The sequence below is a fragment of the Candoia aspera genome, chromosome 15 (assembly GCF_035149785.1).
Source record: "Candoia aspera isolate rCanAsp1 chromosome 15, rCanAsp1.hap2, whole genome shotgun sequence".
NCBI classification, from domain to species: Eukaryota; Metazoa; Chordata; class Lepidosauria; order Squamata; family Boidae; genus Candoia; species Candoia aspera.
The window spans coordinates 1,872,933-1,891,325 of NC_086167.1; the positions used below are offsets into that span (position 1 = coordinate 1,872,933).

The 18,393-nt window shown below is 49.8% G+C and overlaps 1 protein-coding gene across 7 annotated transcripts in view; it reads right to left on the reverse strand.

The window, feature by feature from the left end:
• The window catches only part of DEPDC5 (DEP domain containing 5, GATOR1 subcomplex subunit), a 67,575-nt gene that overhangs the window by 43,368 nt on the left and 5,814 nt on the right, over positions 1-18,393 (reverse strand). For all 7 annotated transcript variants that reach the window (XM_063315739.1, XM_063315742.1, XM_063315743.1 and 4 more), the window contains 9 exons: positions 17,772-17,821; positions 12,237-12,306; positions 9,996-10,074; positions 8,981-9,042; positions 8,211-8,280; positions 8,027-8,099; positions 4,215-4,318; positions 3,471-3,545; positions 2,724-2,858 (listed from right to left, as the gene is read on the reverse strand). In XM_063315739.1, the coding sequence (XP_063171809.1) occupies positions 2,724-2,858; positions 3,471-3,545; positions 4,215-4,318; positions 8,027-8,099; positions 8,211-8,280; positions 8,981-9,042; positions 9,996-10,074; positions 12,237-12,306; positions 17,772-17,821 (718 nt within the window). The remainder of the gene's footprint in view (positions 1-2,723; positions 2,859-3,470; positions 3,546-4,214; positions 4,319-8,026; positions 8,100-8,210; positions 8,281-8,980; positions 9,043-9,995; positions 10,075-12,236; positions 12,307-17,771; positions 17,822-18,393) is intronic.

Genomic DNA, 18,393 nt, shown 5'->3' on the forward strand with positions numbered 1-18,393 from the left:
GTAGAATACTTCCTCAGCATCGGCTGCCCCCTTGGCTGCTGTCATCCACCGCGAGGGGGGGGCAATTTGGCCGGCAGCTTGCCCGCTCGATCTCCAGCCTTGGCTGCTGGGCAATCAGCTGCTCGATGCCCTTCCTTTCTGCATCGGAGACACTGACCCCTCGCATAGCGCCGAGCTCTCTCCTCTTCCTAGGCTCTATAGCCTGGCCGGGCAGCAGTTGCAGCACTTCGGGGTCTCCTCATGGTGGCTGGTGGTTTTTCAGGTCGTCTGGTTTGCATGAAGGTATGCTGGGCATGCTCAGCCTTGCCGGTCAGACAGATCCATTCGTACAATGACTCTGGGTTGTCTCTACACAATGCCCATCGTAGGACGTCCCGGTTGAGTCCCTCTTTAAACCATTCTATTAAGGTTGACTGAGACCAGTTGGGGATTTTCCCAGCTAAAGCCTTAAACTCCAGGGCGTAATCAGCTACAGACAGCTGGCCCTGGGTAAGATACTTCAGCACCTTCTTAGCTCTTGCCCTGGCCAGAGGATCCTCAAAATGCAGCTTTAACACCCCCATAAAGTCCTCGAAATACTCAAGTTCAGCGGAGTCAGCCTCACTCAATTGAACATACCAGTCAGCCGCTCGACCCTTCAACTTGGTGGCAATGGCAGTTATCTTAGCCTCTTCGGAAGGGAAGTATGCTCCAAACTGCCTCATGTAACTTTTGGCATTGGTTAGAAAGAAAGATAACTTGGTTGGATCCCCATCAAACTTAACAGAGAAGTCTTTCACCCCCACTCCTGTTGGAGCAGAACCGGCAGCTGCTTGAGTGGTAGTTGTTGCTCTGCGGGGTGGAGATTCATCCCGGAGCCGTCTCCGGCCCAGCTCCGCCGGTGGTCTGGGTGGGAGGATGGGGGATGGTTGCATGAGGCTGGGACCTCCGTCGTGCCTCCCCTGCCCCCGCAATGGTAGAGACAGGTTTCTTAACATTTACTCTATCGATTCTATTTTGGCCTCCACCGCTCTTAGCCTTTCAGGGGTTTGAGATTCCTCCCTCCCTCGCATGTTAGGCTGTCTCTCTGCTGACACCGTGGTAAATTCTACGTCTGGGGTCAGCGGGAACCGATGCAATTCTCCCATTGCATCCCAGATGATCAACTCTGCAGGTGATTCGCTGGGTGCCAGTTGCTCTGGTTCTCCCCCATCGTTAGGTTCCTCCACCTCAGGGCTAGAACTCAAATCTGAAGGTTCGGGGGAAAGACTCAGTTCTCCGCTCCTGACCGTCGACTTGAGCATCAAGCTAGCCGGCTCCTCAAGTCCCCCGGTCATGAGCTTGGACTCGGCCATCGTTAACTATTTTCCCTCACAAGAAACTAATCTTGGTAGGAGCTAATGGTACAACTTTGGTGATTCTCAGCTTTATGTAATGATTGCCTATTCTAGAACACCATCAGACTCATGAGCAGGATCACAAAGATATCTGATTTATTAAAGAATAGTATGCAGGATCACAAAGAAAGCTGAGAATGAAAAAAGCGCGCCAAATGTAAACTAAAAACCCTCAGTACAAATGCGATCCCTCCCCCTGTAGAATCTTCCCAAGCTCACAATCCCAGGTGCTCCTAATGGCTTCTGATGGTCCACGGGAAAAGTCCTTGAGCCGAGCACATCACCCAAACACATTCCGTTGAAATGAACACAGATACAGAGCTTGGCACAAGGTTTCACAGCAGCTCCCTCCCAAACAGAAACATGCGTCAGCACCATGGCATGTGAAACGTTACGATGTACAGTGCACATTGAAACAGTGAACATGACACCCTCCCGTCCGGAGCTTGACATGCGCTGCTTCGATGGGAGAGAACACAATCGAACGATTTAACTGTTCTTTGATTGTGGGTTCTGACACCTGCAGCTTCCTGAAGGAGGTGCCAACAGATGTGGCATGTGCCCCACACTTCCTCCAAAGAACGCTCTGGCTTCAGACTTGAAGCGTTGCACATCCCTACTATACAGTGTCCCGACACAGGAGGTGGCAGATTCAGCGTCTGAATGCCGTCTTGCCCTCAGATGCAGCCTGTGATCTTTCCCAAGCCATCTGGGTTTAGAGGGGCTTTGGTCTCATCCAGCTTCAGAGCTCTTGTTTATGTTTTTCCGTAGCGCCTCATTAAGAAAGGAGGCCTGTTGTGGGGAGCAGAGGAGCAGCTCCACAGTCCGGGTTGAGAGGCTGTCCCTCAGAATGAAGACAGATGTTCAGATAAGGCTCTTCTCATGCAAACTGGAAGACGACGAGGGCATTTGTGCACGGAGGCTGCCCCAAAGATTAAGGCAACTCTGCTTTCGTCAGTACAAGCCTGTCCTGAAGCTGATGATATTTGACAGACTAGAGCCCTTTAGGAGGAACCAAGATGAGCAGAAGATTCACTCATGTAATCTCTGTTCATCAGAGCTTTAGAAAAATCATCAAAATGAACCAGGCTCTTCTAAAGCCCTTCCATGATGGTGGTGGTCAGAAAAACCAAACAAAACAAAACCAAAGTCAACCACTCCTAAGGAAACACCTGCTGGCTCTCTCCACACCCAGAATTGCTTGCATGGAGAAAGGAACATGGGAAGAAGGGAAACTTCCCTCCTGGTTGGACTATAAATCCCCCAATCCCCAAAACTAAGGGGAAGACTATAACCAATTGTTTGTGTGTGTGTGTGTTTTACCAATTGTTAACAACATTATTTTACCATTATCTATCATCCGTTGCTTGGTCAAGATCATGAGCAGCCGGTCCACTTCAAAGACTCCCACCCCTGGCGTGATGACCACAGACATCTGCCCTGTCCGGTCGAAATTTCGATTGATGTAATGTTTGTCAAACACTAAACAGGTAAGAGCAAGAATTAAAAGGGCACCCAGTGCTTTATAAAGAACACCCCTTATGCACAACAAAGACAGTGATCTAGAATACCAATGCCTTCTCCAATCAGTCCTCCAGGGCCGAGCAAGAGAGGGAGCATGGTGTCCACCTCTGATGCAATTTAGAACTATAGGTTAGCAGTTAATTTGTTATAAAAGCTACTGGGAACTGGAGAGCCACTTTGCTCAATATCCCTTAAAAACAGAAGCAAATTTGCCCACACACCTTGGCCATCACTTTGTGATCTTTGCCTGCAAAGGGCTAATTCAGGAGGCCACATTCTGAGCTCAGGGAGGCAATAAGGCAAAATCACCGGCCTAGCCAGGCCCCATACTGGATGAGCATGTGCATCAGAAATATCCCCAGAATCCTTTACAGCAGATTGGGATTCACTTTGAAGAAAAATCAATATGGAGGCATTCAAAAATCAATATGGAGGTATTCCAAAGAGGAATACTGAATGCCACCGAGATATCTTGCACAAGCCAGCCTTATCTCTTCTGTAAGACAATGAGGTTATGGGGCCCTTCAAGAATATCCCATGGTGCTGCAGACAGGAATTTCCCAAACTCACCATTAAAGGAGAGGTTTATGGCCTCCAAATAATTTCCTTGAGCAGAGGTGGAATTGTATCCTGGTGGAAAATTCTCTAATTGTTCACCATCCAGAAGGGAAGGAGGAAGAAAAAAAAGAGTCTTCATATAGCTTTAAAAGATAAAACTGTATTATTTATTTGAAGATTTTTTTTATCCCACTGCACGACTTTAAATTTATTTATTTATTTATCATATTTTTATCACCACCCATCTCCCACATATGGGGGACTCTGGGCAGTTTCAACAATGATACATGTAAACAGTACAAGCATGAAAACGTGACTAGTCCCATCAAGTTTTAAGAAGTCTGGGGAAAACATTCTTTATGGACTTTGCACCAAGTTAGATCCTGGACAAGGCTTTTCTTGGGTAGCACCTCACAGGCCAGAAGACCCTCACAAGGCCAGGTCTCCAGCAAAGATGGACTTGACTAGGAAGGAGACAAAGGACTTCACACATGCCAAACACCTTCACCACAGGTCCTTCCTTCCTGGACTGCAAAGGACAAGCTGGCAGCTTCTTAGCCTGAGAAGCTCTGGACTGCTTTACTATTCCTGGTGCCCCCAGACTTAATTGCTGCACCACCCTTTGCATCTGAGGAGGCGCACCAACTTCCCAGCAGCAGCACAAGCTACAGAGTGGAACCAAAGCTGAGGACCACACAAACCAGAGGGACATCCTTGATGCAATGCTGGCAATAGCCATGACTACAAGCATCTCACCTGCCTTCTCTAAGCGCACCAGGACAGGATACTGGATGAAGAGCTTCTTAATGGTCACGAGCAGAGATGTCCATTCCTCTCGTCGTTCATTTTGAACCACAACCCTATAATGAACACTGTGAGTAAGTTACACAGAAAGAGAACAAAGACCTTTGCAAAGAACGTATAGGACAAAGACAGAGCAGGAACAGCACACAGCCCACAGCCCACAGCCGGCCGGGTGGAGGGGGAAAATTATAGGACGGGGATAGAAATCATTATTCACGGCTGCTTCACAGATAAAGACTCAAACCAGCTCTTAAACCTTTCCAAATTCAAAACTTGGGAAGAAACAAGAGGAAAATGGTCAACTTTTTCAGAATAGCAGCAAGTTTATAGCAGTCACCATTCTAAAATAAAAACAACAAAATGACAAAACAGTGCTGTATCTATGAAAATGTCAGATACTTAAAATTTAGATAAGTTTTCCAGTTATGGTGCTTTCACCCTTCTTCGTAAATGTCCTATTGCGGCAGCCAGGCTGGCAGGCTGGCATCCACCAACCCACTTGCATTATATTTTGCCCAGTTCCAAAGACTCCAAGCAGTTAAATAAAACTCACAAAATGACAATATCCTTATATATTTTATTTATCAAATTTTATCACCGCCCATCTCCCTCCCAAGGAGGGACTCTGGGCGGTTCACTATAAAATAGAATTAAAAACCAAAACAGTTATAAATGCAATAAAAATAAGAATGGAATGGAATCAAGACGGGCAAGAGTTCTTTATCAGACCGTGAGTAAAGTACCGTAGGTCCATCAGAAGTCACACTAGGGCGCTAGCCATCCCCAAGTACGGCTATTCCCCCTTCCAATCCAAGCCTGCTGGCCAAACCAGGTCTTTAATCTTTTTCAAAAGCCCAGGAGAGAGGTAATTTGTCTCACCTCTGGTAAATATACCAAAAGTAGTGTATAAGGCAGACATGATAAATATCCTAAGAGCATTAAAGCAACCTGTGCGACAGCTCTTAATCCCCAAATGCTCTCAAAGAGGTGGGACTTTTTTGCTTTGCCGTAATAGCGATATGGGTACAGATCTTGGAGGGTACAACATCCCACAGGGCAAAAGGCGTGTTTCTGGGTCCACCCCCATCCCGTTTCTTGGGGAGGAGGGCCCAGAGCATCCCTTAATGGTTGAACTGAACAGGACAGGTGGATTCCCTCTGGGGGAGACGGTCTTGTGAGCAGCCTGGTCCTATATCATGTATGGCTTCATAGGCAATGCAACCAGCACCTTGGACAGCCCCTGGAAATAAACCAGAAATCAGTCCAGGGCCAATCACACTGGTGTAGCTCTCCTGCAAGAGCTCCTGCCTGCCAATGAACAGGCTGCTGTATTTGCATTGGTCTGAAATTTCCCAGTATTTTTCTAGGGCATCTCCAAGTAAACTGCACTGTGGTCATCCAACTTCTAAGTAATGAAGCTGAGGAACTGCTTCTAAGGCTTCCTGCTCTAAGAATGGTTACAAGCAGCCCACTGGTTGATGCTGTTCCATACAGATGTTAAATTAATGGGTGAGAGTTCGGGAGCCCTGTGAGATCCCCCCATCTTGGGACTGCCAAAGGCTCAACACCCCTCCTCTACTAGGGCTGATTGAATCACCCACTTAGTAAGGAGCAGCACTGCTGGAAAACAGCTCCTCCAACGCCCAACCCTTGCAGGGGTCCAGAAGGATACCATGGTTGGTGGCATCAAACCCCACCATAATGGTACATTCAGAGCCTGGGAGGAGATTCCCATCCTGGCCACCTGGATACACTTCTCCAGTCAGTTAAGAAAGCAGCCTCCCCGCAGGTAACCCAGTTAATAAAGAGGGAAAAAATCTCTGCCTCATTCGGTGGAGAGACAAATTGGGTTGTTGAGATTTCTGTAACCTTATTCTATTTCTCCTAATAAATCTTGCTCAATCTCTGCGAATTTTGCTTTCTGTTGAAGTGGGCTGCCAAGAACTCGACAGCCACTTAAGATCTCAAAAGACTAGGAGAGCTGCATTCCCTCCCACGTAGAGATCACTCACAAAGTGACCAGTGGTGTTTCTCTTCCATATCTGGGCCTGAATCCTGACTGCAGAGGCTCCTGATAATCTGTTTCCTTTATGTTCCCCCACAGCTGCAGCCCAACCACCTTCTCCAAAATCCTCCCTAAAAAGAGAAGACTGAAGACCAGGCAGGAGGTGTCCCGCACATTTGGACTCAGAGGTGGCCTCTTCAAGTGGGCATGCACCAACCCCTTTCTTAAAGAGGCAGCAATAATCTTCCAAATCCTTCACCCTCACTGTAGCCACCTGAGGAGCCAGATGGGGCAAGGATCCATCCCACACGTGTCTGAGTTTATGCTACAGAGAACCTTGCCCACTTCTTTGAAGTCCACACCCTTCAAAGAATCCCAGATCATCTCGCAAGACGTTGCCCCATTACCTTTCATTCTGCCAAGGTTGATTCAAAATCTGAAAGAATACCCATTTTATCAGTGACGTGTTAGCCGACCAGTCATGCCATCCTGAAGGCAGACTTTCCAGACTGTCCTTCCCCAAGAGTATGGGACTCCTTAAGAGAGCTGCTGGGTGACATTCTACTGATGCTACAGCAGCAGAGGATGACTGATGCTCTGCCCCATTATAGCCACAGCGCAGATCCAAACATGGCTCACGCCTGAGTTTGGTCATGTGAATTATTTGTCTTTGTCCACCATGGCTCCAGGCATTGCTTCTGCTGCTAGGAGTTCCTTTGGATCTGCAAACAGGGAGAGGCCACTTAGGGGCAATCTCACTCAATGCCCTCAGCACATCCATATTCCAAAGATCCATGAGAACTGCATCAGTGGCCAGTAGGCTTCCAGGCATGATTCACAGTCCTGAGTGCAGCTGCAAAATATATCAGGCAACACCTTGCCAGAAGTGAACCCACCTGTTGGGTTCAGGCAAGGGAGGCCCTGTTGCAATTCCCCCCTTCTCACAAGGTACACGGCATGTGGACCAGGTCACAGGCCTTTCTGGTGGCAGCCTCCAGAAGCCTCTGGAGATACGGATGGACCTAACCCTGCTGGTGTTTTGTGCCCAAGCCAGAGCAGTTTTGTTCCAGTGTGAGTGTTCATCCTTTAGATTTGATTAGCTTAATTTTAAGGGTGTCTATGATGTTTATTAATGTCTTCAAATGATGCTATTTTAATTGTTGACTTTTGCTGCTGACTTTGATGTACCCCTCCCGGAGTCTGTTAGGATTGGGGCAAGTTATAAATATCGTAATGTAAATAAAGAATAACTCCGCATGCAGAATCTAGAGTTCTTAGCATCCTTGCAAAATATCCAGGACACCCTGGATGAACCAGAGCCCTTCTTTCCGTATGTCCGTAGACAAAGCTCCTTTACCAAAGAATGCAAATTGTCAGTTCCCCAGAGAAGTATAAGGCTCTCCACACAGATTTCTCACAGATCCTCGACGCACCCACATGCATGCTTAAGGGACGCTGCGCCATGAGTATGGAGGGTGAGCAGGAGGGGGCCCCTATCCAGGGGGGGAAACGCATGCGTAGTTTGGAGGCTTTGAGCTGTCCTTCAGAGAAACTCCGAGCAGACCTGCCTTGAGTTTGGGGGTTTATCTGTCTGGGTTTCCCACACTCCTTCAGTCTGGTAGGATTTTCTGTCTGCTAGAGCTCTAGAGACTAACTCCTTGTCTCGGCGTGGTTTTTTGCTTAAGTCAGGACACACTGCCCACTTTCCAGGCTGGGACAACTATTCCACAGAGGCGGCTCAGCCACGCGGCAAACCTACTTGTAAAAGTCTTCGTAGAATCGGCCTTCGTGGTCCTGCTGAACTGAGCAGCGCTGGGTCTCTGGAAATTCACCTGGAACAAACCAAGCCAGACCTGAGAGAACGCTGCTGTTTGCTCCTCCCAGGGGCAGAGGGAGAGGCGGGCACCTCTCAGGACCAGGGAGGCACGCGTGGGGCAACTCACTCAGTGACTTGGCATTGTAGAAGGTCCGAGAGAAGAGAATCACCGTTACTTCATGGCTGCAGTTTTTCTCCTGCCAGGACAAAAGCAAGCAGATTGAGGCCTTGTGGGTCCACCCCAAACCCGACCGGCACCACAGACCCCACCCGTGGAGGCTGCACCTGTGACATGCCTGGGCGCTTCTCGGCTCTCACCCTCGGTGGGAAGGCAAAAGGGGGGGCGAATCCCACATCCCGAAACGTGGCTGTGGAGGCCTCCTCCCAGGAGCGGCAGAGGCAGCCCCCCACAGACCCAAAGGGAGAACCAGCATGGGACCCGTCATTCTGACAACATCGGAAGGGCCCCGAGGGAGCATTTCCCTTGTTGGGGGAGTCGAGGGGCAGGGCACAGGCAACCTCGTTTCAGGCAGGAGCAGATCTCCCCTCCCCCCATTTTAGGTTCTCTGCTTCTCTGCCCTGGAAAAAGCGCCTCCGTCCCAGCCACAGCCACCCCTGGAGACTGTTTTAACCCCCCACTGAGACTCGGGAGACTCAGAAGCAAGCGGGCAGGGGCCTGAGAGGCGAGCAGAGCGTTGCCCAGGGCTTCACTGGACTCCAGCCCCCAGCCCCATGCTCCTCTCGGGATCCCTCGGCCCCTCCTGGCTTGGGCTTTTAAACTCAAGGGCTTGTTCTGGGGATGTGGGAAAGCTGACGTGAGAAAGGCCCACGGGCTCTGCCCAGCTGCAGGCCCCCGTGACGCCAATTGCAAGCACCCCTTTTGTCCCGCGGAGCTACCTTCCACTTGGTGAAAAGGTCAGCAAGGAAGCCATTCACAGCCTTCTCAAAGTAAAGGTCTCCTGCAAAGGAAAGAGGAGCCAAGCGTGAGAGAGGAAGCGATGCTGCCCCGGGCAGAGGCTGCCACCCCCTCCGTCTGAAAAGCTGCCAGGCTATTCCACCTGGCCAAATGCTGCCTGGGGCAGAGACGCCAGGGCAATGAGAGCAGTGTCAGCTTCCTATTTGCTCCTGGGCACAATTTCCTCTCAAGCCCTACCAGGGCCGTGGGCACACTGGTTGAAGGACAGCTTTCTTCCACGTGACTCCGTCCTTCCATCGTGCCCAGTCACCAAGTCTCACGTGGTGGCAGAGCCTGGCTGTAAACTAGCCTCTTCTGGGAGGCCCAGCTGGCTCCTCTCTTTGACCCTTCAGGCTCAGGGTTATTCTTCCTGGCTTTGGGGGCCTTCCAGCTTTGCCCCCTACTGCTGCCATCAACACCCGGCTCCCCGGGGCCTGCTGCATCTGTCCATCTATGCTGGGAGCTATTCAGGGCTCTTGCAGCTGAAGGACTGAGCCTAACCCAAGTTGGTCCACGGAGCTCAGTGGCAGAGGCCCTGCTGGTTTCGCAGAGGCACTCGGGGGGGTGGCATCTGTGGGCCAAACCGAGCTCACCATCTGCCTGAAATTCTGGAAGGGACTGAGACAACCCTCTGGCAGATAAAGCACCAAGAAAATAGCTTCCCACTTTTCTTCATGATTCCTTTACACACTTTTACTGCCTTATAATTTACATCGTCTTTTTTTTAAAAAAACAACAACCCTCTTCAGGTAGAAAAACTAAACTATGTCAACAGATGCTTCTACTTCCTCACAATTCTTGAAGTCTGCAAACAAGGGAACGTTCTTCTCTCCCTCTCTCCGTCTTCCATCAGATGGAGCAAAGAAGTTCTCAGCCAGGGCTCGATTAGCTGCCAGGCCACCCCAGGACTTGACAAAGGTTGGAGAGGAAGCTTGGGGAGGGCTCAGGGATCCTTACCATAGATGTCAAAATCCCACATTTCACAGCTCATCTGGATGAAGATGTAAACCATGGCAGAAGTTGAGCGGAACACCACCTGCAAGACATGCCAGGCATCAGCAGAAGGGAAGCAGCTGACCCTGGCCTCGAGGAACCCTCTGAATCGGCAAGACGAATCTGGCTTGTTCCTTGGGTCCCTGAGGCTCTGTCTCAAGCCCGCCTATCTTCGTATCTCAGAAGATGGACTGGCCAGGATGGATGGCCACCTCAGATCTTCAGGATCTGGAAGGGAATTCTGCATGGGAGTCTCTGCCCAGCCTCAGGAACTGCAGGGGGATTAAACCGTAGCCAAGGAGTTGCCTCCTGGCACTGAGAAACTTGAACGGGCTAGTAACCTGCTTGGACCCTGGCAGAAACTTTGGGATCTCCTGCTGAGGGCTGGGCTCAGCAACCTGGAAGCTGCAGGTGGGACTGCAGTGGCAGGTCTGGTACTAGAAAACTCACAGCTGGGAGAGAAAAATTCTCATTCTAAATTCCTCTCCTGCCTGGGATTTTCAGGAACAAAATGGGTGCCCTAATTCTCTCTGGGACTGCCAACCACACTGAGGAAAGGCCAGCAAGCCTCTTGCGCTGAGGAACCGGCTCTGTCGCTGGTCTCCAGCTGCCCTTGAGGCATTTCTAATTTCCCAGGTATTGGCAAAGGTGGAATCCTCCCTCTTGCAAGGCATCTGAGCTCCAGGGTGCATCACCCACCAGTCCTTGAGAGACCACCTGCAGGTGGCCACAGGATTGCTGCAGGCAACTGGCCACCTGGCGATCTCTGGAGTAAACCTCATGCTCCCTCCCGTCAGAGCCAGAGGCTTTTGCTTGGGCACCGCTGAAGTCACTGCCCCGCCCATCCTACTGACCCCATCGACTTCCTTGCTGCTTCTGAAATGAAAACAACGGGCAGACTAGACTGTGCTCTGGCTCAAAAAAAGGACCGTCTGGTTCCCCATGGAGGATTCTGGAGGATTCTCACTCGTTCCCTGAAGGCAGCAGGTACTTCTTCCTCTTCTTGCTCTCTGCCAACACTGGGTCCATAGGCTCAACCCCAAAGTGCTGCCTGTCCACGGGCTCAACCAAGGGCTCGGGTGCTGGGCCAGCCTGGGCCGCAGATCCACCCGCCAGAGCCCTCGCAAGCAGCCACCTGTGCTGCTGCCGAGCCAACAGCAGTGCTTGATGTTGGATCTCGCCCCTTAGAGCTCCAAAGGAGAAAAAGGCAAGCTCTATGGGCAGAAACAGTCATGCTTAGTATGCGTGCTCAAGTCTCCCCCTCTCTCTCTCTGAGGGGGAGATTAGAGACTGGCCGGCTGCTGCTGATCATCCCAAGCAAAGTGCCAAGGGAGTCTCCCAAACAGGCCACCACCATCACTGCTGCTCAGGCCCCGATGCCCCTGGCCTGCATCTGAGTGTCTAGCCACGTAAGACTCCTAGGGGAGGCTGGAGGGTGAATCCGTAGCACGCTGAACGGGCCCACCAACTGCACTACTACCGGAAAGGCCCCCCCTTGTGGTTTTTCTGCCACCTGGCAGACAACTTTGCCGTGTTGTGAAAGGTGGCTGGCAGGAAGTGGAGCCTGCCCAGAAAAGGGTGGGAAAATGGGGTCGGCCAGGCAGGTGGGGACAAAGGAGACATTCTGCCACCTCCTTGAGACCATTCTCTTGCTTGGCAAGATCACACTTCACTTCCCTGGCGTTGCTGCAGTTTCCTAATTCTCAGGTGTTCCTTCTTTGTCAAACGGACACAGGCAATTCCTCCCTCTTCGCAGAATGCAGGGCAAAGACTGTCCACAGGGGCCAGGGATCTCAGCCTGCCTTTGGATGGGAAGAGGGAATCACACCCTAACCGTTTCCCATCACCCCCTCTTTGATGACCCAGAGCAGAAGGAGCTTGATGCCAAGAACAAGGGTAGGAGCAGCAGGTTAGTTTGAGAGAGAAGAGAGCCAGCCAGCTGATTCCTCCATTACTAGCAGGAGAACACGGAAATGCAGCAACACTTGCCCGGCAAGGCTGAGCCACAGCCACACACCCCGTGAGCAGTCCACAGGAACCGAGAGGGCCCTTAGCACCCTCCCTGCTCCTAGGGCATCCTCCTCTGCAGCATGCAGGTAAGCAAGACAGAAAGCTGGGAAGCCGCTGCCCTGGCTGTTAGTTGCAGGAATTCTGAAGCTCAGTGTTTGAGAAGCAGAAAGGAAACGGTCCAAGTCAGAGTCCTACCCGAGTATCCTCGCTGATGTAGCCACAGGTGACTTTCTCACTTTTAACCCACAGCTCACCTGCCTGAGCCCTGAAAGCAAACCAAGAGAAAGGATCTGAAACACGGCAAGAATCTTGCTGGGAAAGCTGGATGTGAAAAATGGAGAACTAGTGGCCAGCAGGTAGATAACAAAAGCAGATCAAGAGGTGACGGTCAACATGGAGGTGTTGCAGTTCTCTCTCCCTCCAGGAACAGCTTTGCAGCACAGCCCCAAATCCAGGGCTTTCCACTGACTCCTGCTGCTTTTACCAAAAGGAGAAAAACGCCACCATCCTGCGAGCTCCACCCTTTTCAACTTGTGCAACATTGTGACATGTGCACAAAGGGGGCAGGGTTTGCACTGTGACAGAGTTGCTTTCATCAGCCCAACCCATTTGACACCACTGCAGAAGCCACTGTCCAAATTTATTTTCCTAAGACTGCCAATCAGTGTTTAAACTGATCAATCTGATTGTCATGTTCACTGTTTCAATGTGCACTGTACATCGTAACGTTTCACATGCCATGGCGCTGACATGCGTTGCTGTTGGGAGGGAGCTGCTGGGGGACCTTGTGCCGAGCTCTGTATCTGTGTTCGTTTCAATGGAATGTGTTTGGGTGATGTGCTCGGCTCAAGGACTTTTCCACTGCAGCATCAGAAGCCGTTGGGAGCACCTGGGATTGTGAGCCTGGGAAGATTCTACGGGGGGAGGGTTCTCGTTTGCACCGAGGGTTTTTAGTTTGCGTTTGGCGCGCTTTTCCCATTCTCAGTTTTCTTTGTACTTGCATACTATTCTTAAATAAACCAGATTTTATTAAAGCTCTTGCTTGTGAGTCTGAGAGTATTTTAGGATAGGCAACCATTACATAAAGCTGAGAATCTCCAAAGTACACCGCTAGCTCCTACCGGGAAACGCCAGCCACCTGCCCTGAAAAGCGCCTGCGGGCAGGTGGAGGATGGGCGCGAAGACGCTATGGTGAGTGCTGACTGCCCCACTCTAGCAGTGAAAGTGAAGTTGGGCTCCCGCACTAAGACTATGGAAGTCTGGGCTCTCGTTGACTCTGGGTGTTCAAGGTATCTCATCCACCCTGATCTGGTTTCTGCATTGGACTTGCCTAGCTTTCCTCTCCAGCAGCCTTTGATCTTCACCCAGCTAGATGGGTCAACGGCGGGTGGGGGTCCGGCAACTCATTTCACTGGAAATGTAGCGATGCAAATGGGCAGCCACAAGGAGGCTTTAAAATTTATCGTGGTGCCTGTTGGCAATCTCATGGTAATTCTGGGAATTCACTGGTTGACTTGGCGCAGCCCATATATAAATTAGGAGCACTGGACTGTTACTTTTAAGGATGGGTTTTACCAAGCTCCTACAGCAGAGAGAGCTTTACGTGTGGGGGTGGGAAGAGCTGCGATCGCCGCGCCGCGCCCCATCTTACCACACTTAGAAGGCTTGCCCGACCTATACTGAGACTTTGCAGACATCTTTGGGGAAGTGGAAGCGGACCAGCTGCCCCCCCATCGAAAGACTGACTGTGCAATAGAGTTGGTTCCCAACGCTCAATTGCCCAAGCGGAAAATCTATCCAATGACCCAGAAGGAGCTAGCAGCATTGCGGGACTTTATTGACAAAAATCTGTCAAGGGGGTTTATTGAACCTGCAAATTCTCCAGTTGGGGCCCCTGTCCTTTTCCGGGAAAAGAAGGATGGCACGCTTAGACTTTGTACGGACTATCGGGGGTTAAATTCTGTCTCAATCTGCAACAAATATCCCCTACCTCTAATGAAAGAAACGTTAGCCCATCTGTCAACTGGTAAAATTTTCTCCAAGCTCGACCTTCGCAAAGCTTGTTTTCGCATCCGCATACGAGCTGGGGATGAGTGGAAAACTGCTTTTAATTGCCCATTGGGGTCATTTCAGTACGAAGTCCTCCCTTTTGGGTTAGCCGGGGCACCAGGAGTCTTCATGCAATTAATGAAGTGTTACATGATCATTTGTTTAAAGGGGTCCTGGTTTACTTAGACGATGTTCTCATTTACACTGAAACTGAGGAGGAGCACGAACGCCTCCTCAAACAGGTGTTAAGCAAGCTTAGAGATGCTAAACTCTATGCAAAGCTTTCTAAATGTGAATTTCACAAAGCATGTCTTGACTATCTAGGCTACAGGGTATCTGACAAGGGCATTGAGATGGACCCTGAAAAAATTCAGGCAATTTTATATTGGGAACGCCCCCGCACCCGGCGGCAACTACAAAGTTTTCTGGGGTTCAGTAACTATTATCGCCACTTTATCCAGGGGTTTGCTGAGATTGCTCTACCACTCACTGACTTGCTACGCACCAAGGGTTTGGGAGAGACACGCAAGGTGAAAAATCCTGGGGCAGTGCTGAATTGGACACCTGAATGCCAGACAGCATTTGAGAGGTTAAAAACCCTCTTTACTGCTGAGCCTATTCTACAGCACCCTGATCCTGAACGCCCCTTTGTGGTCCAAGTTGATGCTTCTGAGGCTATATTATTACAAAGAGATTCCAACAATCACCTAAAACCCTGCGTGTATCTGTCCAGAAAATTTTCTGAAACTGAACGCCGGTGGCATGTTTGGGAAAAGGAGGCTTTTGCTGTAAAAGCCACTTTGGAAGCCTGGCGTCACCTCCTAGAAGGCGCTAAATGCCCTTTCGAAGTGTGGACAGATCACAGGAATTTGGAAGCCCTCCGCACCCCCCAGCGTCTCAGTCCTAAACAAATTCACTGGGCTCAATTTTTCAGTCGCTTTAACTTCCAATTAAAGTTTATTCCAGGAAAGAACAACTTTCTGGCCGATGCTTTGTCACGTCTGCCTCAGGACTCTGAACACGTGTCATATATAGTGGGGACTGTTCTCACTGAACCACAACTAGGCTTGGTTGCCGTCACCCGGAGCCAGACCCGCGCGCAGGCAACCCTGCCCCCAGCCCCGTCTGGGAAGCGGAAAATGCAAGTTCCTTGTCAGTTACAGAAGGACTTTCTCCAGGCACTGAAATCTGACACTTGCTTGCTAGCTAATAGAGACAATGTTTTTTTCGAAAATGGTCTGGCGTGGGTGGAACACCGCCTTTATGTGCCTGAAGCTTTGAGGGCTGATGTTTTGCAGCGTTCCCATGATGACAAACTTGCTGGACACTTTGGTTTTGTCAAGACCTTGCATTTGGTTAGGCGTCAATTTTGGTGGCCAACCTTAAGGCGGGATGTCAAGGACTATGTTGCCTCCTGTCCCATTTGTGCCATCTCAAAGCGAAAAGGGGTAAACCGCAGGGGCTTCTGCAGCCTGTAGCCAGCCCATCCCGCCCCTGGGAGGAAATTTCTATGGATTTTATCGTGGACCTACCACCCAGTCAGAAGAAAACTGTCATCTGGGTTGTAAAAGATTTTTTCTACAAACAAGCCCATTTCATTCCGTGTGCTTCCATTCCATCAGCCCCACAATTGGCCCGCCTGTTTCTCGTCCACATCTACCGTCTGCACGGTTGCCCCTTCCGTTTGGTGACCGACTGCAGGACACAGTTAACTTCCCAGTTCTGGAAGTCATTTTTAAAATTGATTGGCACCAAACAGGCGCTGTCCACATCGTCGCATCCCCAGACTGATGGATCTACAGAGGTTTTGAACTCTACACTTGAACAATTCCTTAGAGCATACATAAATTACCATCAGGACAATTGGGTTGATTTGTTGCCCTTCGCTGAGGTGGCTTACAACAATGCTGTCCATCAGAGCACTGGACAGACCCCTTTTCATGTGGATTCCAGGCACGACTTTGTTCCCATCCCTGAGCTATCACAAGCCCCTCCCCAGTCTTGTTCTGCCTCTGACTGGGCTGTTCAGCTGGCTGATTCCTGGCCGGTGATTAAGCAGGCTTTGGCTGATGCCCAGGCTGCTTACAAGTTCCAAGCCGATAAACACTGGTCTGTGCAGTACAATTTCAAAATTGGGGATCAGGTTTACCTTTCTACCAAATTCATAAAGTCCCCACAACCTTCCAAAAAACTTGCTCCCAAATTCATTGGCCCTTTCCCCATTGTTGGTCTTGTTAACCCAGTTACTGTTAAGTTGGACCTGCCTCACAATCTGAAACGCTTGCACCCTGTTTTTCATTGCAGCTTGCTCAGGCCTGTCCACCAATCTTCACACTGGCATCCCCAACCTCCTCCTCCTGCTCCTATCATGATTGACGGGCAACAACACTTTGAACTCAAGGAGGTTGTTGATTCTTGCAAGCTTCGAGGCACCCTCCACTATCTTATCCGCTGGAAACACTTTCCCCACCCTGAGTGGGTGCCTGCTCGCCACGTTAATGCTCCTGATTTAGTCAACTGTTTCCACTTAGCTTACCCTTTGAAGCCTTCTGCTTAGAATTTTGGGGGCGGGGGCGGTATGTCATGTTCACTGTTTCAATGTGCACTGTACATCGTAACGTTTCACATGCCATGGCGCTGACACGCGTTGCTGTTGGGAGGGAGCTGCTGGGGGACCTTGTGCCAAGCTCTGTATCTGTGTTCGTTTCAATGGAATGTGTTTGGGTGATGTGCTCGGCTCAAGGACTTTTCCACTGCAGCATCAGAAGCCGTTAGGAGCACCTGGAATTGTGAGCCTGGGAAGATTCTACGGGGGGAGGGATCTCGTTTGCACCGAGGGTTTTTAGTTTGCGTTTGGCGCGCTTTTCCCATTCTCAGCTTTCTTTGTACTTGCATACTATTCTTAAATAAATCAGATTTTATTAAAGCTCTTGCTTGTGAGTCTGAGAGTATTTTAGGATAGGCAACCATTACACTGATTTGCCTTATATGTGAGTTAACTCTGTACGTTATTTATCAAAACCTCAACATGGTGCCTTTTAGATCTACTTATTTAAACGGAAGATAAATTCAACAATTCAACAAAAGCTTCCATTCACAAGGACATCTTCAGCTGCCACTCCTCCTGGCCTGCTTACTCAGCAATTATGACGCCAAGATGCCAGGATGAGGGTGGGGTAAATGGGCTTCATCCGCTGGCTCAGTAGTCAAATGGAAGTCTGAAGTCCCCAGCCCGCCCCAGGCAGAACAAGCTCCAGGCTTTTCCACCTGAAGTCTAGGCCAAAGTGGGAGAACGGAGAACTTGCAGATGCCACCCGTCCCCCTCCCCTGGTAAGACTGGTCATGAGGGCTACTGTCTCATGCCCTGATTTGGGAGGAAGTTTCACTGAAATAAACGGGACTGATTTTGGAGTCTGAACTTGACTGAATGGACAAGGGCTGGGAACCACAAACAGTACCACAGTAATGGAAGCAGCCAAAATCTGTCCTCCAAGGCAAGACTTTATTTATATATTTATATTATATTATATTATATTATATTATATTATATTATATTATATTATGTTATATTTATGTATCTGAAGACAAGCATTAACTCCTGGTACAGCCCAACTTCCTTTCTAAGCACTGTGAAAGGGAGGTTTACCAAGGAGGGCGAGTGGAGTACAATGGCTTACTCACCGAATACCTGCGTATTCCACCTTCTGAGTGATGTACGCACAAGTGCCAACCTAAGTGACATTGAAAGACAAAAGAGAGAAATGGAACAATTTGCACACAAGAGAATTTGCATCTGCAGAAGATAAGCAACCATTCAGGAGGCAAGCAAATTTCTACTTGGCATGACGAAGTCTGAAAATACTCAGATCATTCTTGCTAAAGGCCAGAGGCCAGGGCTTCTAAGTGACAGGTGTTTCCACTGGAGCCTTGCGCTCCCTTGACTACACCCCCCCTTTGCCTTTGGTCTCCACCATCTCAGTTCTGTCTAGACTTCCTGCCAACATCTCAGTCCTTTACCAGAAATCCAAGTCCTGCAACATCCACCCACCTAACATTTCAATTTTGCAAGACCATACTGAAAGACAGGGAACTCAGTGCTGTTTCCAGAACAGAGCTGCAAGCTCAGATGCTGTCGGCCCTTCAAGGTAGGCCAAGTCAAGAAACAGACACCACAGGGATTCCAGGAATGCTACTTTATTGTTGTAGGGGATATTAATCGAATCCTGAAACCCCATCCAAAACCTTCACTGCCCCCTTTTTAAGGACAAGGTGGGGCTGTTCTCTTTCTCACTTTTTTTTTTAA